Below are 27,057 nucleotides of genomic sequence, written 5' to 3'. Positions count from 1 at the left end.
TCAACTTCTCCATAGAGTTCCTCAACCTCTTCAAATCATACCTTTCATTCCATTCCTAACTTGTCAAAATTGAAAATCATAAATCTACTGCCATCTGTCTGTTAACTGGTGTCCCGCAGGGCTCTGTCTTGGGTCCAATCCTGTTCAGCATGTACATTAACGATCTGCCTTCTGTGTGTGGCCAATGTGATTTACTGATGTATGCTGATGATACAGTGATCTTTACACATGGTAAAACCACAGAAGAAGTTGCAACAAAATTGTCTAATGTCTTGGTGAATGTCACATCCTGGCTTAAGAACAGCTGTTTACAATTGAATGTCTCTTAAGACTGTCTGTATGTTCTTCTCCAAGGGCCACAGAGAAGTTGCAGAGCAGGATATCTTCATCTCCGGTCAGAAATTACAGGTAGTATCAGAATACAAGTACTTAGGAGTACACATAGACCCAAACCTTAGTTTCAAAAATCACATCAAAAAAGTCTGCAATAAGGTTAAGTTCAGCTTATCAATCTTCAGGTACATAAGAAACTTCCTTTCAACCGAGGCAGCAACGCTATATTTTCATTCAATGGTTCTTTCCCACATCACATACTGTTTGATAACCTGGTCCAATTCACATTTCACCATTCTGAAACCACTTCAATCACTATACAAACAAGCAATAGAAATTCTAGACAAGAAACCATTCAGGTACCATCACTGTCACATTCTAAACAAATATAATCTACTCAGTTGGGAAAACCTGACTCTTTATCAAAACGTCTGTCTAGTTTTTAAAATAAAGTGTGGATTGGCTCCTCCTCCTTTGTCTGGTTTCATCAACCTCAAGTCTGCCTCAACCAGGAACACTAGAGGTGCGGCAAGGGGGGACTGTACAATCCCTTTCAAAAAAAGTTTATTTGGCCAGGCCGTCTTAGCATCCCACCAATGGAACTCAATACCTCAAACAAACGTTTATTGATCCAACATTAGACCTCGAAACAGATAATCCACGCTGCTTTCGGTTTCCCCAATGAATCCAATAGTCTCCGGTTACATGCCTGAGAAGTAAAATGTGGAATCCGGAGTTTTCTTTTCACATGCATTTTCATTGAGTCCATTCCAATGGGTGCAATACCATCCGGGAGACGATAGGGGGCGGTATTTGCCCTTTTCGAGATCATAGACAGTCCCAATGATAACGTGAGGCTGGATTGATGAAAAATGAATAGATATCGCTAATAAAAGAAATAACGATTAAATAATGAGGTTTCTCGTCGTTGGCACTCAATGTGTTAATATGTCATGATGTGCTCCGTCCTTGTGTCCATTGTGACCTGTCCATTGTTACCTGTATCCCTATCGTATGTCTATGTGCTCTCTCTTGTGTTGCTACACACACAGAGAGAGGAGGGAGGAGCTACACACACAGAGAGAGGAGGAGCTACACACACAGAGAGGAGGAGGAGCTACACACACAGAGAGAGGAGGAGCTACACACTCCTCCATTTGGTGGTTCACTCCATATCCAGCTGCCTTTTAGGGCTGTTAGCTAGACTGTTGTTCCACCTGGTACTAACATAGACACAACAGGTGGTGTCAAGAGAGAGAGCAGACAGAGACAGAGAGAGAGAGAGAGAGAGAGAGAGCGAGAGAGAGAGAGAGAGAGAGAGAGAGAGAGAGAGAGAGAGAGAGAGAGAGAGAGAGAGAGAGAGAGAGAAAGAGAGGAAGAAATAGAAAAAGGAGGAGAGAGAGAGGGAAATAAAGAGAAAAGGAGAAGAAAAAAGGAGAGGAGAGAGAGAGAAAAGAGAAGACTGAAAGAAATAGGAAGAAAGAGACAGAGCAACAGAAAGAGAGAGAAAGAGATGGCAACAAAGAGAGAGACAGAGAGAGTGACAGAGAGACAGAGAAAAATAGAAGAAAGAGAGAGCGATAGCGAGAGAGACAAAGAAAGAGCGAGAGAGAAAGAAAGAGAGACAGAGAGCGAGAGAGAAAGAAAGAGACAGAGAGTGACAAAGAGAGAGAGAGACAGTTCTTATCTGAATTGTCTTTCATTCTGTTTATTCTGTTTATTTTGCTTTTATTTACAAATTAGTTCATTACAATGATGTCTGTGAATCACACACTCTGACCTACTGGTGACCACCATGACTGACAGCTACACTCAGTGTGGTAACACACACACCGGGACAAGGAACAACACACGCACACACACACACACACACACACACACACACACACACACACACACACACACACACACACACACACACACACACACACACACACACACACACACACACACACATTCACACAGGGACAACACACATACACACACACCGGGACAGGGACAACACATGCACACACACATGGACAACACACACATTCACAGAGGGACAACACACATACATACACACAACTTCACAATCCTTTGAATTCTTGGGAGAATCAACTTAGAAATACAGTACTGTAAATGCCTATTTAAAGACCCAACCAGTTATCAAAAGTGAGTAGTGCCACAACCAAAAGTAATAGATAGTAATGGAGTCAAGTTGATTGACTGAGCAAATAATTGTATTTGCAGTATTTTGTGACTTACAAAAACTTAAAATATTTGTTTGGTAATGTTAGTAAACATTGACTTAAACAGATGTATATTACGATACACAATGGGTTGACAACCCAAAAGGTAAAAAAGAGAGAGAGAAAGAAAAATAGAGAGAGACAAACCGAGAGAGAGAGATAGCAGGGAAAGACACAAGTAGAAAGAGACAGAGAGAGAGAGAGAGAGATAGAGAGAGATAGAGAGAGAGAGAGAGAGAGAGAGAGAGAGAGAGAGAGAGAGAGAGAGAGAGAGAGAGAGAGAGACGGAGAGAAGATTGTGGCTTTAATAAAGGGTGGTGTCTGGTTCAGGCTCTTCGTCACATTATACCGTCATCACAAGCACCACCCACTCAGCACCCACCCATCCTCACTGAATATTCATTACCAATTATGACTCTATTGTATGTTCCTCTCACCTAATTATTCCCCTGCCCACAGTGGCTCCATACGTGAGTCTTTCCTGCACGCGCAGATTCAGTAAAGCCTCGTTCCTGCGAGTTTGACCGTCGCTCAAGAGCTGCCGTGTGACGTGAGCAGCATCAAGAAGGAGACACGAGCGGCACGGCCCACAACAAGGGTCACGACGCGAGACGATTACAATTCTAATCACAAGAGAGACAGTACTGATGCTATTAACATACATACGCCTGTAGTACGCTTAACAAGTGAAAGATAGGGCTGGTTTTCATTATGATTATAACAGGATAAGTACGTATGTTAACCTCTTATGCATCGGGCAAAAATGGGGCTAGTTTTGCATAACACGCCTGATGATTGCATACCCAAAGTAATTTGCGATTTATTCTTCAACCACTTATAGCACATATGAGTCTGGTCTCTTTTGAAAGGAAACATTCTGAACTTTCTTCCACAACGGGAAGAATCTGAGTGCTACTGTAATATAGTTACAAAGTGCTGCGAAGTGCGTGCACGTGCATGCGTGACGGTCCGGGATGTTTAAGAGGTTAAATACATTTTTGCAAGTGTTTAACAAGTGCTTAGTTTTAAAGTTAGCTATGAGCTGCAACGTGGCGTTTAGTCTTTTACACCGAATGTGTCTGGACAGACACATTTCACATGCATTTATACCGTGGTAGGTGTGAAATGGTTGACAGCTCAGGCATTATCTAGTATCCGAGGTTATAGGCCTGTTCTGGGGGAGAGAGAAGCGTTGGATATGGGTCGACGACCAGGCTGACACTATCATCTTACACAAGTCACTGAGTGTATTGTAACATAATGAAACATTAAGAGTCAAGAGATGTTACATCTGATCCATTATGTTTAGAGAACAATATTACAATATCAGATTAATCAAACCTCTGGATGAAAAGGTCTGAGAATTCTTGAGAAAGAGGGTTAGAATGAGGACTGTGTGGACTCAACCATTCAAATGACACATTTCTCAAACGGATCAATAATCGTACAGACCTTACGGCACAATAAAAAGTAACTTGGCGTTTTACTTTTACTTTTTAGTACTTAAGTACATTTAAAGTAGAAACTGTTTGACTTTTATTCAAGTGTGTTTTTAGCCAGATACGATTTTGAGATGGTACCCATACTTTCACTTAAGTATAATTTCTGGGTACTTTTTACACCCCTGGGTCTCTCTCTCTGTAACTTTACCTGGCATGAAGCCTCTCTGTACCTGGCATGAAGCCTCTCTGTACCTGGCATGAAGCCTCTCTGTACCTGGCATGAAGGTGAAGCCGCTGGGCAGCTGCATGAGCCCCGGGGATGATATGCCGGCCGTCTTCAGGACCGTCCCGTTGGCGCCGATGGTGCTGTTGGTGCAGACGGGCGCCAGGTAGTTGGTGATGGGGAAGGAGGGGCCACTGCTGACCTGCATGGTGGTGGAGGTGGTCGCCCCGGCGGGGTGGGAGCCCGGTAGACTGGCCACCGTGAACACCGGCTTCAGCGAGTCCTGGAGGAAGAAGAAGATACATGGTGTGTTAGGTAACAGGTAAGTCTTCTGCCTGCATGGTGTGTTAGCTAACATGTAACTGTTCTGTCCATAGATATATATATAAACACTAGATGGCTCAAGGCGGAGTCTCCCACATAGTTCACCGGCGGCCATCTTGCTTGAGTGGACTAGTGCTTTAGTTTAAGGTGATGATCTTCACAAACTAAAATACTCTTAACTCTCTGAAATCTTGACGGATTTACAAACCGTTTGGTTTATTACAGACGTTATTAACGTGGCTATGATTCTTGCTTGGAAGCATTTTAAAAAAATGTATTTACATATGAAAGTCCATTATAAGTATGCAGTATGATAACTACATCTGACGATTTTAACAACCCAAACTGTTGAAAATTTAGCAAGCTATGGTTATTTCAATAGTACATGCACCATAGACATGCATGTTATGAATGGGCGTGCTCCACCCACGCAAGATGGCCGGCCTGTGGCAATGTAGGTCTCCGTTGGCCAGCAGCGCGGGTGAGTCATCTAGTGATATACATCTATGGTTCTGTCTGCATGTTGTGTTAGCTAACAGCTAACTGCTATGCCTACATGGTGTGGATTAGAAGATTAGTTTAAAAAATAAATAAAAAAAATTTCCCCCATTCGCTCGAAATCCGTCCAGAACTCCACAGGACTCTAAGTAGCTTTGCATCCACTACCCTACTGGACGGTATTTAATACAACTTAATGTCCAAAAATCCTAACTATCCATTTAAGTAAAAATAGATATTCATAAGAGTTGATAGAAGAATAGTCTTTTAAAGACAGTTATGTTGGCTGCGATTACCTCACCATCCAGTTGGTTCTGGCTTTAAGTGTATCATTTCTGTTTAGATGCAACACACACCTCATAGACCCAGGATTTCACCAACTCACTCACACACTGAAGGTTCAATCATAGTCCAGACATACCATGAACTGACCAGACCAGACCAGGTCCACACGGACTAACATGATGCAGTAGTGGAGCTCAGAATATGTCCTCATATGCATTTCCCACACGCCACTCTGTCCACACGTACGTAGGGCTCACATACAATATAAGATATTCCTTTATTGATCCCCTTGGGGAAATTCAGGCATCATAGCAGCATGGGGGAGGGGGTACAGGTAGTAGTGTATACATCCTGTACTTCTAGACCAGTGGTCACCAACCCGTCGATTGCGATCGACTGGTCGATCTTTGATACTTTCCCTGTAAAAAAATATATATATTTTTTTAGATCTTTCCCCGAGAGTCCACATTACAGTTGTACTTTTGTTTTGATGTGAAAAGTGATGCTGCATAAGATGACTGCACTTAGGACTGACTGAGAAAGTACACATTACAGTTCTACTTTATAAAATGCTAATTGTAAATATGTTTGTCAATGTTAATAATATGAGAGTCCACATTACAGTTCTACTTTTGTTTTGATGTGAAAAGTGATGCTGCATAAGATGACTGCACTTAGCACTGACTGAGAAAGTACATATTACAGTTCTACTTTGACGTTTTAATGTTGGAACAAAGCATTGCATGTAATTAGAATACAGGCAAATAAAAGTAATTTAGTTTAAAGTACAATCTTGGCAGTCTTTTTCTCTCAACACTTCAATAGGTAGATCTTGCCTTCACCAAAAAAAAAGTGATCTTGGGCTTAAAAAGGTTGGTGACCACACTGACCACTGTTCTAGACTATGTGAGAGTCTTTAGGCAGGGGCGGACCTAGCACATTTGGCGCCCTAGGAGAGCTTCACCACACAAATAAACAACTTAGCTAACACACAATAATAATAATAAAAATAACAAACAATAAAAGTGTGCAAATTTGCTTTCAAAGAAAATTAAGAAGAAATGTAAAGTGCACACTAAAGAATTAAAACAAACAACTTAGCTAACAATCAATAATAATAATAACAATAACAAACAATAAAATAATGTGCAAATTTGCTTTAAAATAAAATTATGTATTGTAAAATATGTTACACATATATAATCAAAATATAATATGCTAAATAAACAAACAAATAAATAAAAATTACAAATTCACTTTGTCTCAAGAACTATTTACATTCCACTCCCTATCATCACACTTCAAGGTTAGCCTGTAGCTCCTACTGGTTTCCATTTACAGTGCAATCCTTCTGGCCTTCCTCACTGCAAAGTCATCAATCACATCATCATATGAAATCTGACCACCAACCTCATGGTTAATACTGATTACACGTAGTAGAAAAGACTCACGCACATCCCAAATGTAGTCACGGGTGCTAGACTCGAAATAGATCTGTAATGTTTGTGGAAAAAAAGTCTGCACACCGTATATAGTGTTCCCACTATATCAGCCAGACCACCGAGGCGTTCTTGAGCCATGGTTGACCTCAGGTATGTTTTCAAGAGTTTTTAATTTGGAAAAACTCCTCTCGGCTGAAGCTACCGTTACTGGTAGCGTTGCACTGATCCGCAGAGCAATACACAAGTTGGGATATATTTCTGTGAGCTGCTTTGTGTGTATGAATTTCAACAACTCAAGAGTTGTCATGCTCTTTGATGGCAAGTCAGGTACATTTTCCAACTCCTGAGCCAGCTCCTTCCCATCCAAATCAGATTGCCCTCCATTGTTTAAGGTGTGTACAAGTGCCTCTGCTTGCTTCATCAGCTCTTGGTGTGGCAGGTCTTGGAAGTTGTAATGCATACCTTTCACCTTGAATGAATGAACATTTTATTTAACAGATTGCAGAATGGGTACAATACAGTACGGCTCAATACACACAATTGTTAAGGGGATGCAGACCAGCGAAAGACGTTTGTCTTGTTTACATCAGGGTCCCCCATTTTCATTTCATAGTGACATTTATGACATACACAACATACATGACATCATGAGTCATGGCATTTATGGCATAGGGACATACATGACATACAGGTACTGTATATAGTACTGTTACATTTGTGACATATACGATATGCAAATATACAGTACTGTTACCCATAGATCCTAACAGTGAATATATACATATGATGGGGTATTTACACGTTTCTCTTCTTCTTTTCTTCTCTTTTTATACTGCGACCCGGATCGCTTTTGTCTCTTCATAGTTCTCTAACGTTAGTCTCTTTCCTCAACGCTCAGCATTTTTTTTTTATCCACTTTTTCTCCTTATTTTTATATTTTTCTCCCATCCCAATTTCGTATTGCCAATTCTCCCCTCCCCTGTCTTGAACGTTGCTAGACTAAAGGTGAAGACGAAAAAGGTGCGGGTTTTCCCAAACCAGAAACCGTGGGTGGACAGTACTATTAGAGCAGCCCTGAACTCTCGCACTACTGCTTACAACCTGGGCAGAGAGTCAGGAAATATGGAAGAGTACAAGGCTTCAGTCTATACTCTGCGCAAGGCTGTTAAACTTGCTAAGAGGACATATGCTGATAAACTGGAGACACAAATGGCACAAAACGACACAAGAGGCTTGTGGCGGGGACTGAAGACAATAACTGACTACAAAGTCAGCGCCCCCTCAATGGGGAGCGACGACGCCTCTCTCGCGGACAAACTCAACTCTTTCTACACTCGGTTTGGTGTAGACAGTGTCGCCACTAGCCCTCTGGCTAGTGACGTCACTGGCGCGCCGGCTGTTGTGGAGGGGGGGGGGGGGGCAACCGCGGGGGGGCGGGGACGCTCTCTCGTTGTCGGAACACAGTGTGAGAAGAGCATTTATGCAGGTGAACACCAGGAAAGCGGCAGGCCCAGATGGTATAACAGGACGCATACTTAAGTCCTGTGCCAACCAGCTAGCCCCGGTGTTCACCGCCATATTTAATCAATCCCTGGCGGAGTCAGTGGTCCCTGCCTGCTTCAAGATGTCTACCATCATCCCTGTACCGAAGAAACCCTCCCCAACATGTCTCAATGACTACAGACCGGTGGCACTCACCTCTGTGGTCATGAAATGTTTCCAGAGGCTGGTCAAGGACCACATTTGTGCCTCCCTCCCCAGTGATATGGACCCTATGCAATTTGCATACAGGACAAATAGGTCCACCGACGACGCGGACTCCCAGGTACTGCACAGCACCCTCTCTCACCTTGACCATCAGAAGGGGGGCTATGTGAGACTGTTGTTCATTGACTACAGCTCAGCGTTCAACACCATAGTCCCCACCAGACTGGTGGACAAGCTGATCGAGCTGGGTCTGAGCTCCGCCCTGAGCGCCTGGGTACTGGACTTTCTGAGCGAAAGACCCCAGGCGGTCAGGGTGGGGGGTCAGACCTCCAACACCATCACCCTGAGCATCGGGTCCCCCCAGGGCTGTGTTCTGAGCCCCCTGCTGTACTCACTCTACACACACGATTGTGTGGCCAAGTTCAGCTCCAACTCCATAGTGAAGTTCGCAGACGACACAGTGGTGGTGGGGCTGATCTCGGACAACGACGAGAAGGCCTACCGGGAGGAGGTTGAGGTACTGGAACGCTGGTGCCAGGACAACAGCCTGCTCCTGAACATTGGTAAAACCAAGGAGCTGATCGTGGATTATAGGAGAGGACAGCAGGAGACACACACACCACTGATGATAAACGGGGCTACCGTGGACAAGGTGAGCAGCTTTAAGTACCTGGGGGTCCACATCTCAGAGGATCTGACATGGTCAACACACATAGACACAGTCGTAAAAGAAGGCGAAGCAGCGCCTCTACCACCTGAGACAGTTAAGGAAGTTCAGAGTATCGGGGAAGATACTCCAGTCCTTCTACTCAGGAGCTGTAGAGAGCATCTTGACCGGAAACATCACTGCCTGGTATGGAAACAGCACGGCACAGGACAAGAAGGCCCTACACAGAGTGGTGCGCTCAGCCGAGCGTACCACGGGTATTGCACTACCTCCCCTGCAGGTTCTATACAACAAGAGGTGCAAATCCAGAGCCTGCAGAATAATGAAAGACCCCCACCACCCCAATAACAGCCTGTTCCAGCTGCTGAGGTCAGGCAGACGCCTGCGAACCCCAGCTACTAGGACAGAGAGGCTTAGGCTCAGCTTCTTCCCCCAGGCCATCAGAGCCTTGAACAATGAACACCGAGTGCCACAGAACACTGAACTATCCACACACAAGCACACATGAGCACACACGACACGCATGCTGTGCACGCTCACACACTAGCAGCCACTTTAACACTTTAACATGAGTGGGCACACACTCATGCCGCACACACCCACACTTATGGCCAAAAAGAAAGGCCACTTTAAATTAGTATAAAATCAGTAACAGTGTATTGCACTACCAAAGCTACCTAGCATGTCCTATATGCTCTGTAAATAACTATGTACAGATACCGAGATGTCCCACCATGTTACCTGTTACCTGTTTATTGCACAATGTTGTTTTTATTGGATTCTATTATATGTTGTACCACTGTATTGCACATTGTTGCGGGCAAGACCACCCGCATTTCATTGTATACTTGTATGCCGTGACAAATAAAACTCTTGACTTGACTTGACTTGACTATGCCTCCCACTGGTCGGCTGTAGTGAGGATGGGTCTATATTAATCCCAGCCGAAGAGTGCAAGAGCGCTTCCGCATTCTTCGCCGCGCATGCGCATGAGGTCCTCGCTTGGTTCAGACGCCCAACACGGTAGCCTTTGGTTCATATTAGCAACGCTGGTCAATCACATTAACGCTGGTCAATCACATTAATCACAGAACACGCCATATTAAAGCGCTAATACGGTATATATAATAATATAATATAATAATAATATATATACGCGATGGACGCAGCAGGCGATGTTTGCATACTTCATATATGTGTCTACCTCTTCTTGCTGTCATTACATCCATGTATGTGATTGATTGATTGATTGAAAAGTTATAACACGCCATAACGTTATTTCCCTGTACATTGTAACGTTATCACAACGCAGCGTTACATATTATCCAAACGAGGACCACATAACCGCATCGCTGCTTCAGCATAATTGTTTGTGTTATTTCCCCGGGTGAGGAGACCGCGCGCGCCCCGGTAACTGAGTGCCCAGCACTCTCTGCGACTGTAGAGGCGCTCAATGTACCGCAGGTACTTTTCATACCTGCAATTGATCAAATAAGGAAACAAACACAGAAGATGCACATTGAGCTGTACTGTACTGTACCCATTCTGCAATCTGTTTTAATAAACTTTTCAATCAATCAATCACATACATGGATGTAATGACAGCAAGAAGAGGTAGACACATATATGAAGTATGCAAACATCGCCTGCTGCGTCCATCGCGTATATATATTATTATTATATTATATTATTATATATACCGTATTAGCGCTTTAATATGGCGTGTTCTGTGATTAATGTGATTGACCAGCGTTAATGTGATTGACCAGCGTTGCGACCAGCGTTGCTAATATGAACCAAAGGCTTTAATATGGCACGTGCTGGCATCTGTGATTAACCGTGTTGAATGGGGCGTCTGAACCAAGCGAGGACCTCATGCACATGCGCGGCGAAGAATGCGGAAGCGCTCTTGCACTCTTCGGCTGGGATTAATATAGACGCAGTGAGGATAGAAGCCTTGCATCACATGTCCCCTCCGATACACGAGGAGGCAACCTGTCGCATCTTTTCACCAGACCGCGCGGACTCTCAGTGGCGAGGAGCTGTCCCCGATACTTCCTGTCTCTGCTGTGCAGGCGTCACCCAACCAACCTGTAGGAGTCACTGTCCACAACGTCCAATCCCAACCCATCGACTTCCACCCGCTACCTCTGTCAATTGAGATAGTATGACGACTGGCCCAAGCCGCAGGCAATGCTGACACCGGGATTCGAGACCGGAGTCTCTTGCATTGGTGACGAGCGCAATCTCCGCTCGTCATCTCTCACCATATATTCCTGATTCACATGCATGATGCTTGTCATCTCTCACCATATATTCCTGATTCACATGCATGATGCTTGTCATCTCTCACCATATATTCCTGATTCACATGCATGATGCTTGTCATCTCTCACCATATATTCCTAATTTACATGCATGATGCTTGTCCTCTGTATGACCCTGAAGGTAGACCTCCCTCCTTGATGTAAAGGAATGTTGCAGGATACAGATTCCCTTTTCGGGAGCGCAGTGAGGAGCACTGGGCACTTTGTGCTGATGGTGTAGTGATCCCTCTGTGTCTGGAACATCATGTACCCCTGCTGGTCTGGAATCAGATCCCATCTAACGAACCTTCTCTCCGTGTCAAGAACACCATGTACCCCTGCTGGTCTGGAATCAGATTCCACCAGAACCTTCTCTCCCACGTCTCTCCTACTCTCGTCTCCCTCTCAGCCTTCCTACAGTCTCAATAAAGAACCGTCCCTCCTGTGTCTCCCCTACTCATTTTGGGATCATTGGACAAAAAACTAGATATTATCGAGATATAATACATGTTTCACCTTTAGAGAGAGCCAAAGTGTCAACGATGCAGCAAATCAAGTCACTTTGCCGTAATTTGTGGCATGTTGGCATCTGGTTTTAGTAATTGGAGAAAGTTCTGAGATACTGACATTTTACCCTAGTACCAGTATCGGTGCATCCCTACTAAAGCCCAATGCACACGGTGGGCGATTTTTGCCAGGCGACCGACTTTTTAAGCGAGGCGACCGACAGAATTGTATCGCTTCCATTGTTATGAATGAGACAACCCACACGGCAGGAGATTTTTTTCGAGCGACAATATTCGCCTGGCTAAATATTGCCTCAATCCTATTTTTTTGAGGCGACGGCAGGCGACACAGCAAGGACAATGAGCAAATAACATGACTTCTACTGGTGTATCATTTGTACGCCATTAATTTATCAATACATTCATTGATCAATAACCTACGTATTATTACCATGCTACTTATGTTAATTATTATTATTAACAGGAACAATTTAAATAAATAACGTTAGTTGGAGAACTTAAGGTTTAGTGGCCGCTTGTCATTAACTAATAAATTGACAATGCGCCACGATGCACCTACTAGATGTTTTTATACTCGGGTAACAAAAGAAGTTGTGGATGTTGACAGAGTTGTCCAGGCTGCAGCTGATGTAGTTTGTAAGGTTTATTGTCCAAAGAAAATTATGGTTGAGAACAGAACAGTTAGCGTCTTCCACGAAAAAAAACATTCTCTCTCAGCAGGTGCATAACAATACTTGTCCAATCGGTGGTAGTGAACGTATTGTAGCGATCAGTCATGCAGTAATGTCAGGAATAATGAGGAGAGGTTGTATTCATATATGGTGGTTTAATTCCAGCTCAATATGGGTTTTACAGGTTAATACTTCACTCATAATGCACAACACAGCTACCTGCTAATACGCTCGCTTCACGACAACCTAACGTCCGGTCCGTCCTCCCATATCTCCCGGGGGGAAACAACACTCCCAGCTAAACAGAGCAACACATAGCTTATTATACCTGAACGGTCGGGTCTGGTGTGGGGTGCTAAGCGATTGTCGCTGAACGACGTCGATCGGTTGCCTGCTGTCTGCGGTCGGCTTAAGGTGAAATGACTGATCACTTATGTTACATGATTATATTACATAGCCAATCTGATATGACTATATTATGAGATTGTTATCAGGTGTACAGTAGTTCTATAACATATAAAACATTGTATGTAAGCAAAGCATATCATATTCTGATTAAAAGCACTTTATGAGTGCCATAGATTGTATTATTATTTTTGTGATAACATTTTTTTTTATTGTAGCAAAAATACATTCAAAAGTTCACTTTTATGAAAAGTTTAAAATACAATAAAGATTCACATAGGTAGGGGGAAGAAAAGGAAGAAAAATAACCCATTGAGAACCCACCCTCCAGAATTATTTCCTAAGCCTATAAAAACAATTTTAAAGATGACATTTTCTTAACCTCTTAAGCCCTAGCCATATTTTCAGAAAATATGCCTAAAAATACATACCTAAGTAAATGGAAGATTGCTCCACTTCTACAAGGTCAATTTGCATGTTCTTGGTATCTAGGGACATCTATGGATCTCAGGGAATGTATTCCCAGTGTCAGCAATATTATGAAACTACTGCACTGTGCTCTGAACGCAGCACTACTGCACTGTGCTCTGAACGCAGCACTACTGCACTGTGCTCTGAACGCAGCACTACTGCACTGTGCTCTGAACGCAGCACTACTGCACTGTGCTCTGAACGCAGCAGGCAGCACTACTGCACTGTGCTCTGAACGCAGCACTACTGCACTGTGCTCTGAACGCAGCACTACTGCACTGTGCTCTGAACGCAGCACTACTGCACTGTGCTCTGAACGCAGCACTACTGCACTGTGCTCTGAACACAGCCCTACTGCACTGTGCTCTGAACGCAGCACTACTGCACTGTGCTCTGAACACAGCCCTACTGCACTGTGCTCTGAACGCAGCACTACTGCACTGTGCTCTGAACACAGCCCTACTGCACTGTGCTCTGAACGCAGCCCTACTGCACTGTGCTCTGAACGCAGCACTACTGCACTGTGCTCTGAATGCAGCCCTACTGCACTGTGCTCTGAACGCAGCAGCTGAGAAAGCAGCATTAGCGGAGCTGCAATCAGCCACATTTAATACAACAGTATAAAATGACCCTGGTGAAACTGACAGATGGAGGTCGGAATGCAGTGTGTGAGCGTGAGTGTGAGTGTGAGTGTGAGAGTGTGTGTGTGTGTGTGTGCTGGGGGGGGGGGTTCAAGGAAGGATTAATGGCTTGTAGATTGGTCCCCAATAGACTCAAAGGAACTGGCCTGTAATTGTCTCCACATGTAGAACAGAGTAGAACTAGAACTCTAGTTCCAGTCTGAACACAACCTCATCGTGACTCTCTACATCAGTGGTTCTCAACTGATCTAGCCTCAGGACCCACATTTTTCCTTAGTCATTAGCATGCAACGGCCCACATGTGGGCCCTCTTGAGGACGATTTGCCCACCGGCTCGGGTGTGTTTTTGAGCCATACACATTTTTTGGGAAATACTACTTCTGGACTACTAACTAGTACTACTACAGAAAAACGTGAGTAACAAGTTTTTCTACAACTCAAGTTCAGACCTATGTTACTCTATTTCATTAGCACTAAAAGTGAAGTATTTTGGTTTACAAAAAAAGTATGCAGTCCTCAAACTAAAACTAAAATGGAAAACCCCTTTAACCTAAAGAGCAGGTACATCTCAATGATGTCACACAGATTTAAAGATAAAATCAAATCAAATCCTGAAGGAGACTCTCCAGTGCAATAAGTGTAGGATGGCTGTGATGTGATGGTGTTTTCGCTCCCATCAGGATCCTGGCAGCGCCGTCTTGGATCTACTGGAGCCTCCAGCCAGGGATCCTGATGAAGAGTGTCCTGCAGGAGTCCAGCCTGAGGAGAAACTGATGAAGACTACACTGCAGGAGTCCAGCCTTAAAGAGAAACTGATGAAGACTACACTGCAGGAGTCCAGCATGAGGAGAAACTGATGAAGACTACACTGCAGGAGTCCAGCCTTAAAGAGAAACTGATGAAGACTACACTGCAGGAGTCCAGCCTTAAAGAGAAACTGATGAAGACTACACTGCAGGAGTCCAGCCTTAAAGAGAAACTGATGAAGACTACACTGCAGGAGTCCAGCCTTAAAGAGTCCTTTAGCCGAGGACAGGGGGGTTGGACAGTTGTCTTTAGCCGAGGACAGGGGGGTTGGACAGTTGTCTTTAGCTGAGGACAGGGGGGTTGGACAGTTGTCTTTAGACGAGGACAGGGGGGTTGGACAGTTGTCTTTAGACGAGGACAGGGGGGGTTGGACAGTTGTCTTTAGACGAGGACAGGGGGGTTGGACAGTTGTCTTTAGACGAGGACAGGGGGGGTTGGACAGTTGTCTTTAGCCGAGGACAGGGGGGGTTGGACAGTTGTCTTTAGCCGAGGACAGGGGGGGTTGGACAGTTGTCTTTAGCCGAGGACAGGGGGGTTGGACAGTTGTCTTTAGCTGAGGACAGGGGGGTTGGACAGTTGTCTTTAGACGAGGACAGGGGGTTGGACAGTTGTCTTTAGCCGAGGACAGGGGGGGTTGGACAGTTGTCTTTAGCAGAGGACAGGGGGTTGGACAGTTGTCTTTAGCCGAGGACAGGGGGGGTTGGACAGTTGTCTTTAGCCGAGGACAGGGGGGGGTTGGACAGTTGTCTTTAGCCGAGGACAGGGGGGTTGGACAGTTGTCTTTAGCCAAGGACAGGGGGGTTGGACAGTTGTCTTTAGCCGAGGACAGGGGGGGTTGGACAGTTGTCTTTAGCAGAGGACAGGGGGTTGGACAGTTGTCTTTAGACGAGGACAGGGGGGGTTGGACAGTTGTCTTTAGCAGAGGACAGGGGGTTGGACAGTTGCCTTTAGACGAGGACAGGGGGGGTTGGACAGTTGTCTTTAGCCGAGGACAGGGGGGGTTGGACAGTTGTCTTTAGCCGAGGACAGGGGGGGTTGGACAGTTGTCTTTAGCCGAGGACAGGGGGGGTTGGACAGTTGTCTTTAGCCGAGGACAGGGGGGGTTGGACAGTTGTCTTTAGCCGAGGACAGGGGGCTTGGACAGACTATGATAAGCAGATTGCCCTCCGAGCGTTCCTAGCAGCAGGCAGGCCCAGCCTCTCTGAACCGACCAATAGCGGAACACTCTGTTGGTTTTTATATGTGACTGATTACATGTGGCTGGGTGAAAGGTACAGGATCCAGCATGGACTGCATCGATAAGACCTGTCAGAACACACTCACTGCCAACACTGCCAGGATTAGGGGTTCAGAGGTCAGCAATACAGCAATACTGGAGAAAAGTGTCCAGAAAGGTTTTTATAATAATAAATAGTGAGTGATAATAAAATAGTACAATATCCTTTAATATGGCAGAGAGACCTGCCACAATATCAGACAGGGCTCCACAAATAGATCCCCCACAATATCAGACAGGCCTCCACAAATAGATCAACACATTAACAGTCTTTTACCCGCTGTTTCTGAAGATACCAATATCATAGGGAAAGGGGGGGTGTGTGACCTTTTGAGGTATGATTTATGACAGGCATCCTGTGCGGACTTCGGTCCTGTATTATCTGCGAGTCATCGCCACAACGCAGCGAGTCTAAACTCTCCGCTATCTCCACTGCAAGCAGTGCTCTGCATGTCCGACTGCTACACTGTCTGTGTGTCGGTCTACTCTGCTTTGGTCCAATCACATTCCCCCACCCACAGTCTGCGAATCAGAGGCTGAGTAGGGCGGGTCTTCACTTCACTCTTTCAACGGGTCTGAGTCAGAGCAAGAGTTGACATCTGCAGGTAGTTTCATCTGCAGGTAGTTTCATCTGCAGGTAGTTTCATCTGCATCATCTGCAGGTAGTTTCATCTACAGATACTGTAGCTAATAGCCTAGTGAAAAAAATTGCAGTAGAAAAAAATGGCATGTTCAAAGATGGCCAGTGAAAGAAAAGTCGACAAGTGAAAATCGTCAATTCAAAGATAAATGGACTGAAAAATATGTGTCCATCCTGCCTCTAACGAGCACCAAACCAATGTGCCTAATTATTAGGGGTGGGGGGGAAATTGATACGTAGTAGTATCGCAATACTTTGCGTGGCGATACTGTATCGATACAGGGACGCCAAGTATTGATATTTAATTATTCATAAAAAAAAAGAAAAAAAAAACTTTTTTGTATAAGGAAGTTGCATTGTTCATTTCAATACCTGTAATAGTACAGTAGTCCACACACACATGTGCATTCAGTTAAGTTGGAATATGACTGTAATACAAACAGTTCAGTTTGTCAGGTACATGCAACACAGATTACAGTGTTTACATCTGCTTGAGAAAATACCATGTTCTGCAATAAAAATTATTGAAGTGAGATGAACAGACTGAACTTTATTTTATTAGATAAAACATGTTGACAGTTTTACTTTGCAGTTAAAAAAAATTTTTTGATAAAAAAAATATATAATAATAATATTGCAATATTCACGATATATCGAGTATCGCGATACTATCGTATCGCGGCTCAAGTATCGCGATAGTATAGTATCGCGAGGTCTCTGGCGATTCCCACCCCTACTAATTATGCCAAGAAACGATAGCTCTTGTGAAGAGTGGCAATTTGAAACACCACTATGAAACAAACCAGTTATTTTGATGCAACCTTTCCTAGAAATTCAGCGCTAAGAACCACAAAAATAAATGGAATGAAATTGTCATATCAAGCTGCAAGCAGAATTCTTGTTACATCTACTGTATGTCACAACGAGAAGAAGCAACAGAGTCCTCACTCAGAGTGGCATGGGTGTTGGCTAAACACAAGAAGCCATTAAAATAATGTATGACTGAAGTGATGGAGACCATGTTTGAAGGCAAACAAAAGCAAATCCCCCTCTCAGATAGCACAGCAACCAGAAGAACTGAAATACTGGCTGGTGATTTGATTAAACGGCTTTGTATGTGTGCATTTCCTTAGCTGTGGATGAGTCCACTGACACCACTGACAATGCTCAGTTGCTGGTGTTTGTGATGTTTTATGACGAGGCAAAGGGGGAGTTTGTTGAAGATGTGTTGGGCCTGACAAACCTCAGTGGACACACAAGGGGGGAAGACATAAGAATATTGTTGCAATTGTTTAAAAGTTTGACTGACCTTCATAAACGTCTTGTCTTATTGAACATTTTCTTTGTGGACCGTTAAGATTAGTATTAAGTAAGTAAGTACCCCTGATCAATGACATAATTAGAAGAATATGTTTCTGACTCATAATATAAAATGATCATAAGTTTAACCACATAGTATTGAAAATAACAATAAAATAAAAATATTGAAAGTCTGGTGCGGCACGTGCAGGAGAGGGGGAATGGGACAGGGGACAGGAGAGGGGAAATGGGACAGGAGAGAGGGGACAGGGGACAGGAGAGAAGGAATGGGACAGAGGACAGGAGAGAGGGAACGGGACAGGGGACAGGAGAGATGGAACGGGACAGAGGACAGTACAGGGGACAGAGGACAGGGAGAGAGCAAGAGCAGCTGAGGCTACAGACAGCTGACAGGAAACCTGAGCCCCCGGAGCCCCCCCCTAAGGAAAATTAACCCCTTCCACACCAGCTGAGACGACAGCAGGCCGGGTGTTAAGAACACTGAGGCACTCATCACTGGCCTGATACCACATCAGACTGGTGGCATTCCTCTGATGAAAACACCCAGGATCTAACCCTAACCTTAACCTACCAACCACGACTCAGGATCTAACCCCAACTACCAACCACGACCCAGGATCTAACCCCAACTACCGACCACGACCCAGGATCTAACCCTAACTACCAACCACGACCCAGGATCTAACCCCAACTACCAACCACGACCCAGGATCTAACCCTAACTACCAACCACAGCCCAGGATCTAACCCTAACTACCAACAACAGCCCAGGATCTAACTAGGGCTGGGCGATATGGCCTAAAAATAAAATCCCTGATTATTCTTTTTTTAAATCCGATTTACGATTTGAATCGATTTTTTTCTCTTGAAAACTAGAAACGCCAAGGAAATCATTCAAATAACCTGTTTTTATTTGACAAAAAAAAATTATCAAACCAAGATGAATGTCCCTATTGGGATTGAAGTGAAAACCTAACTTTCACCAATCTTCACTTAAAAAAATTAATTATAATTATATATATATATATATATATATATATATATATATATATATATATATATATATATATATATATATATATATATATATATATATATATATATATATATATATATATATATATAATATAAATGGTTACTCTTGATCAAACAAAGATGAATGTCCCTATTGGGATTAATAGTGCAATAACATGCTTTTTCACCAAACTTCACTTAAAACAAATAAAAGGTGCCTCTTGATCATCAAACAAGAATGAATTTCCCTATTGGGATTAATAAAGTGCAAATCTAACTTTCACCAAACATCACTTTTTGTGAAATAAAAGGTGACTCTTAAAAAAATCGATTTGAATTTTTCAAAATATCGATTAATCACCCAGCCCTAGATCTAACCCTAACCCTAACTACCAACCACGACCCAGGATCTAACCCTAACTACCAACCACGACCCAGGATCTAACCCTAACTACCAACCACAGCCCAGGATCTAACCCTAACTACCAACCACAGCCCAGGATCTAACTAGGGCTGGGCGATATGGCCTAAAAATAAAATCCATGATTATTTTTTTTTTTAAATCCGATTTACGATTTTAATCGATTTTTTTCTCTTGAAAACTAGAAACGCCAAGGAAATCATTCAAATAACCTGTTTTTATTTGACACAAAAAAATTATCAAACCAAGATGAATGTCCCTATTGGGATTGAAGTGAAAACCTAACTTTCACCAATCTTCACTTAAAAAAATTAATTATAATAATATATAATAATAAGAGGCGGCTACGTGGCGTAGTGGGCAAGGCGCTCGCCACGAAATCTGGAGACGCTGGGCTTGCCTGTTCGAGCCCAGCGCTCCACATTTGCTTTCAGTTTAGCTGGTCGTCCGTACTAATACACATTGGCCGTATTAGGGGGTGGGAAACTGATGGGTGGGGATCGGGCGTTGTGGACAGCGACTCCTACAGGTCGGTTGGTGCGCCTGCGCAGTAGAATCAGGAAGTGTCGGGGGCAGTGTGAGCCTCCCACGCGTTACTCCTCGCCACTGAGAGATCGAGCTGCGCAGGTGAAAAGATGCGACTGCTGTTACCTCAAGTACCGGAGGGGACTTGTGCTATGTATGACTTAGTCCACATTGCAGCCGGCTTGTGGGAGGCAAGAAACAGCGTTCGTGACAGGGGAGGGTTGAATTGGATGATATGAAATTGGGATGGGAGAAAATATAGAAAAATGTGAGAAAAAGTGGATAAAAAAAAATAATATATATATATATATATATATATATATATATATATATAATATAAATGGTTACTCTTGATCAAACAAAGATGAATGTCCCTATTGGGATTAATAGTGCAATAACATGCTTTTTCACCAAACTTCACTTAAAACAAATAAAAGGTGCCTCTTGATCATCAAACAAGAATGAATTTCCCTATTGGGATTAATAAAGTGCAAATCTAACTTTCACCAAACATCACTTTTTGTGAAATAAAAGGTGACTCTTAAAAAAATCGATTTAAATTTTTCAAAATATCGATTAATCGCCCAGCCATAGACCTAACCCTAACTACCAACCACAGCCCACTGGATCTAACCCTAACTACCAACCACAGCCCAGGATCTAACCCCAACCCTAAATACCAACCACAGCCCAGGATCTAACCCTAACTACCAACCACAGCCCAGGATCTAACCCTAACTACCAACCACGGCCCAGGCTCTAACCCTAACTACCAACCACGGCCCAGGATCTAACCCTAACTACCCTCTGTACCATAATCCATGATAAGCACTTAGCCAGAGAGCTTTGATGTTAGAAAAACACAGAGAGTTGAGTGCAGACATGTACAGGACACACTGAAGAGCTCTGAAAGAAATGTAGCCTTGTGTGTCCAGGTCTGTTTAACCCTTGTGCGTCCAGTTTTCAATGTTTTCTAAAAAGAACTGAGACTCATTGGCCTTTTTATGTGGCCATTTTATGTGAAGAACATATAAAAGAACACATTTTAACCCTACACATTTATATTACACACATGGTGTTCGTGTCCACTGGACCCAAAAGTGTGGAAATTGTAGGTGAAAACAAGTAAATATCGTATAGCACTTTTCATACAGAAATTGCATTGTTCAAAGTGCTTCACAGCAGTAAAAAATACAGGCATAAGCGAGCATAGAAAAGATAGAGGTAGCAAGGTAAGGTAAATCAGTTTTTCACATTAGGATCTAGCATCCCAATTAAACAGAAAGGTTTACCGTGTACCTTCACTGTCTGCCTCCATCTTGTTTCATTTATATTTTCAAGATAAACATGATTTATTCCATTCATGTCTTGATTGTAATGGATAAAGGAATAGCACTTGTGTTGATAAATGTGATCTAGCAGAGGTAAATGGCAAATATTAACCATATCCTGTCTAGATTGCTTGTAAGTTAACATCTATAAAGTATTTTTAAATGAATTGTTTTGGCTTTATGGTTTTAAAATCCCCAACCACACAAGGGTTAAACTAAGAAAGAGCCTCAAAAACCTACAGATCTTTGTTTGTCTTTCACAGACTGGGAAACACAAGTACTTTGGTCTTGGGGAATCATAATACCAGGCAAGACCGCACTACTCAAACGTTCAGGAGCCAGGCTAAAAACATGTAAGACAGTGTTTCTCAAAACGTTCAGGAGCCAGGCTAAAAACATGTAAGACAGTGTTTCTCAAACGTTCAGGAGCCAGGCTAAAAACATGTAAGACAGTGTTTCTCAAACGTTCAGGAGCCAGGCTAAAAACATGTAAGACAGTGTTTCTCAAACGTTCAGGAGCCAGGTTAAAAAACAAGTAAGACAGTGTTTCTCAAACATGTAGAAGCCAGGCTAAAAAACATGTAAGACAGTGTTTCTCAAATGTTTAGGAGCCAGGCAAAAACATGTAAGACAGTGTTTCTCAAACATGTAGAAGTCAGGCTAAAACATGTAAGACAGCCTTTCTCAAACATGTAGAAGCCAGGCTAAAACATGTAAGACAGCGTTTCTCAAATGTTTAGGAGCCAGGCTAAAACATGTAAGACAGTGTTTCTCAAACGTTCAGGAGCCAGGCTAACACATGTAAGACAGTGTTTCTCAAACGTTCAGGAGCCAGGCTAACACATGTAAGACAGCCTTTCTCAAACATCTCTTTGTATTGGAGACCTGTAAGCAATAATACTGCCAAGTTCAAGGACCACTTCAATTCAAAACTATTACTGGTATTACAGCCTGTTGCCATTAGATTACAGAACAGACCACCCCCTGTACCTCAAACTAATTTAAATCAAAACTAACAGTAGAAACAAACCTTCATTAGGCCACTGGGCCAGCCACCAAGCTATGGGACCGCACTGCAATAACCCAGCGACCAGCAGTGGCCACACCACACCAGACAGTCTGTAGTCTGTAGGCCACACCAGGCAGTCTGTAGTCTGTAGGCCACACCACACCAGGAAGTCTGTAGGCCACACCACACCAGGAAGTCTGTAGGCCACACCACACCAGACAGTCTGTAGTCTGTAGGCCACACCAGGCAGTCTGTAGTCTGTAGGCCACACCACACCAGGAAGTCTGTAGGCCACACCACACCAGGAAGTCTGTAGGCCACACCACACCAGACAGTCTGTAGTCTGTAGGCCACACCAGGCAGTCTGTAGTCTGTAGGCCACACCACACCAGGCAGTCTGTAGTCTGTAGGCCACACCAGGCAGTCTGTAGGCCACACCACACCAGGCAGTCTGTAGTCTGTAGGCCACACCAGGCAGTCTGTAGGCCACACCACACAGTCTGCAGGCCACACCAGGCAGTCTGTAGTCTGTAGGCCACACCAGGAAGTCTGTAGGCCACACCAGGCAGTCTGTAGGCCACACCACACAGTCTGCAGGCCACACCAGGCAGTCTGTAGTCTGTAGGCCACACCACACAGTCTGTAGGCCACACCAGGCAGTCTGTAGGCCACACCACACAGTCTGCAGGCCACACCAGACAGTCTGTAGGCCACACCACACCACACAGTCTGCAGGCCACACCAGACAGTCTGTAGGCCACACCACACCAGGCAGTCTGTAGTCTGTAGGCCACACCAGGCAGTCTGTAGGCCACACCACACAGTCTGCAGGCCACACCAGGCAGTCTGTAGGCCACACCACACCACACAGTCTGTAGGCCACACCACACCAGGCAGTCTGTAGTCTGTAGGCCACACCACACAGTCTGCAGGCCACACCAGACAGTCTGTAGGCCACACCACACCAGACAGTCTGCAGGCTACACCAGGCAGTCTGTAGGCCACACCACACCAGACAGTCTGCAGGCCACACCAGGCAGTCTGTAGGCCACACCAGGCCGTCTGCTTCCATTGGCTTTCACTTATCGGTCAGACCAAGAGTCGTCTCATTCTGGTTCTGTATCAGCGTGACCCGTATATATCAGTCCACCGCTGACCCACTGCTTTGTTTAACCTCATCTATGTTTGATCGGACGTTCTATAAACAGACTTCTAGTTCAGAGTCAGGTCATAGTAAAGTAAACACATACTCCTGTATGTCCACCTTCCACTACACACTAGATCCTAATCTCGATTACATCATAGGTCCATGTTTTACTTTTCTGTTTTCTGGCAGTGGGAGCGAGTTACTCTGATCTGCTGTTATTTGTGCAGAGAAAGTTCTTGCTCTTTTTCATTTAGTCAATACTGTGTTATACTGTCTTTTAGTCAATACTGTGTTCTATTGTCTTTTACTGTATTTTAGTCAATACTGTGTTCTACTGTCTTTTAGCCAATACTGTGTTCTATTGTCTTTTACTGTCTTTAGTTTTAGCCAATACTGTGTTCTATTGTATTTTACTGTCTTTTAGTCAATAGTTTTGATTGATTGATTGAAAACTTTATTAACAGATTGCAGAATGGGTACAATACAGTACAGCTCAATACACACAATTGTTAAGGGGATGCAGACCAGAGAAAGACTTTCGCCTTGTTTACATCAGGGTCCCCCATTTACTGTCTTTTGGTCCATGTACTGATAAGTGCTGATCATAGCTGCTACCCAATAGATATATTACACAGAACACAGATTCAACAACCGTCCGGCGCATTGAAACTGATGGGAAATGTGGATGCAAATTGGAGGGCTTTCAAACAGTGATTCCTGCTGTATCTTGCCGCTGTTGGAGTGGACAGGAGGGCAGATAGAGAAAAATAGCCATGCTGCTCACCGTCACAGAGGCAATAGAAGTCTTCAACACCTTTGTGTAATGCTCAACCCGACGACAAAGACAAGTTTGACGAGGTCATACAAAAGTTTGACGAGGACTGCCTTTCGTTCCCGTTTACAGAGTAATTTGATAACTTTCTCACCGACCTCAAGATAAAAGCAAAGTCATGCAATTTTGGTGATCTCAGAGACTCTATGGTAAGAGATCAGGTGTGGTGTTTGGGACTAACACAAAGATGACAAAACGAACATTAAAGACAGCGACAGAGAGATGTTCAATTGCAAGAGATGTGGTGAAAAACACAGACCTAGGCAATAGGGGTGTAAATATTTGACCCCACAACAATTTGATTACGATTCTTCAGGCAACGATTCAATGAATCATGAAATCTCTTCATTTGACCACGATTCGATTCGATACATTTTCGATCAGTTAATTCCCGCCAAAAAGATTTATACACAAATGTGGCTGGGGGAACTGATTCACTCAGCATGCCTGGACTATAGGTCAATAAAAACAATACACCAAGCTTTAAGTTAACAGGATATTTTATTCCCAAAAAGTTTTATTAATTAATGCCTACTGTGGCAAAGTTGTAGCCAACAACTAGGCCTAACAAAAAAGGCAGTGACATTGAACTACTGCTACAAAAGTAACAGTTACTTAACTTTAGCCCTTTTATGCATAAAAGAATCATAAATTATTATTATTATTTTTTAAATAAGTATTACAATTTCTATTCTAATCGATTCTAACATTTTCAAATCGATGCAGTTGAATTGTCACCTTAGGATCGATGCATTGTTACACCCCTACTAGGCAATGTCGTGCTTATGGGAAGATGTGTGCCAAATGTAAGGGACAAAACCATTATGCAAGAATGTGTCTATCTAATAGAAAAGGACAGGGTGTGAGAACAGTGCAAGAAACGGATGACACCGACAGTGATGATTTGAGCCAAGTATTTTTCATTGATATGGTTTCACGTGAGGTAGATGCTGACAGCACACATCCTTCAGATTTGGGGGGTACAGCCCATACTGTAAAGTTTGTAAACGCTGTAGGTGATGACAGATGGGATTGTGCCGCTGATGGTCAATGGGACAATCGTGACCTTTAAAATTGACACAGGGGCTGAAGCTAACTTAATAAATGAAAGTGATCTCAAAGCACTTAGCGAGAAGCCTAGAAAATTCACAGAGTCACAAAACTGAAGGCGTACAATGCTCAGGCAAATAACAACAAAGTGTGGATGTAGACTTAAGGTCACAGCGAAAGACAAGCAGCACAACCTTTTGTTTACCATTGTGCCTGATGGTCATGATTCCCTCCTCGGAGGCGAAGCGTCTGAGAACCTAGGAAGACTAGTGAAGAGGATCTCTCTGAGGACCTAGGACTAGTGAAGAGGATCTCTCGGAGGACCTAGGACTAGTGAAGAGGATCTCTCTGAGGACCTAGGACTAGTGAAGAGGATCTCTCTGAGGACCTAGGACTAGTGAAGAGGATCTCTCTGAGGACCTAGGACTAGTGAAGAGGATCTCTCTGAGGACCTAGGACTAGTGAAGAGGATCTATCGGATAAATAGTGATCAAATAACAGAACTACAGTGTGAGGGAAGTACAGACAGTCGATAAATATCCTTCCGTCTTCAAAGGACATGGAACATGTCTAAGCCTGTAGTGATGATGATGCTAAGCCTGTAGTGATGATGATGCTAAGCCTGTAGTGATGATGATGCTAAGCCTGTAGTGAATGATGATGCTAAGCCTGTAGTGAATGATAATGCTAAGCCTGTAGTGATGATGATGCTAAGCCTGTAGTGATGATGATGCTAAGCCTGTAGTGAATGATGATGCTAAGCCTGTAGTGAATGATAATGCTAAGCCTGTAGTGATGATGATGCTAAGCCTGTAGTTATGATGATGCTAAGCCTGTAGTGAATGATGATGCTAAGCCTGTAGTGAATGATGATGCTAAGCCTGTACTAGTGATGATGATGCTAAGCCTGTACTAGTGATGATGATGCTAAGCCTGTAGTGATGATGATACTAAGTCTGTAGTGAATGATGATGCTAAGCCTGTACTAGTGATGATGATGCTAAGCCTGTAGTGAATGATGATGCTAAGCATGTAGTGAATGATGATGCTAAGCCTGTAGTGAATGATGATGCTAAGCCTGTAGTGAATGATGATGCTAAGCCTGTAGTGAATGATGATGCTAAACCTGTAGTGAATGATGCTAAGCCTGTAGTGAATGATGATGCTAAGCCTGTAGTGAATGATGATGATAAACCTGTAGTGAATGATGATGCTAAGCCTGTAGTGAATGATGATGCTAAGCCTGTAGTGAATGCCCCACGAAGAGTGTCAGCAACTCTCAGAGTTGGCTTGAAAAAAGAGCTCGACAGAATGACATAAGTGGGTGTGATTGAGCGAGTGGAGGAGCCCACAGACTCCAGTGAACTCCATAACATGTGTTAAGAAAAATAACACAGGTGCCTTACGAGTCTGCCTTGATCCAAAAGATCTGAATGAAAATATTAAGAGAGAACATTATCAGATCCCCAAACGAGAAGAGATAGAGTGAGATGACAGGTGCACAGTACTTTA

General features: G+C 43.6%; 1 protein-coding gene across 3 annotated transcripts in view; it reads right to left on the bottom strand.

Annotated features, from left to right (window-relative positions):
- Window positions 1–27,057, bottom strand: part of LOC311232986 (serum response factor-like) — a 162,548-nt gene that overhangs the window by 46,662 nt on the left and 88,829 nt on the right. For all 3 annotated transcript variants that reach the window (XM_084319833.1, XM_084319832.1, XM_084319834.1), the window contains one exon: window positions 4,281–4,512. In XM_084319833.1, the coding sequence (XP_084175959.1) occupies window positions 4,281–4,512 (232 nt within the window). The remainder of the gene's footprint in view (window positions 1–4,280; window positions 4,513–27,057) is intronic.

This window comes from Notolepis coatsorum (genome assembly GCF_963971535.1).
Source record: "Notolepis coatsorum genome assembly, chromosome: 8".
Lineage (NCBI taxonomy): Eukaryota > Metazoa > Chordata > Actinopteri > Aulopiformes > Paralepididae > Notolepis > Notolepis coatsorum.
Note: the sequence above shows the minus strand (reverse complement) of the source record. Positions and strands in the feature narration are given on the sequence as shown.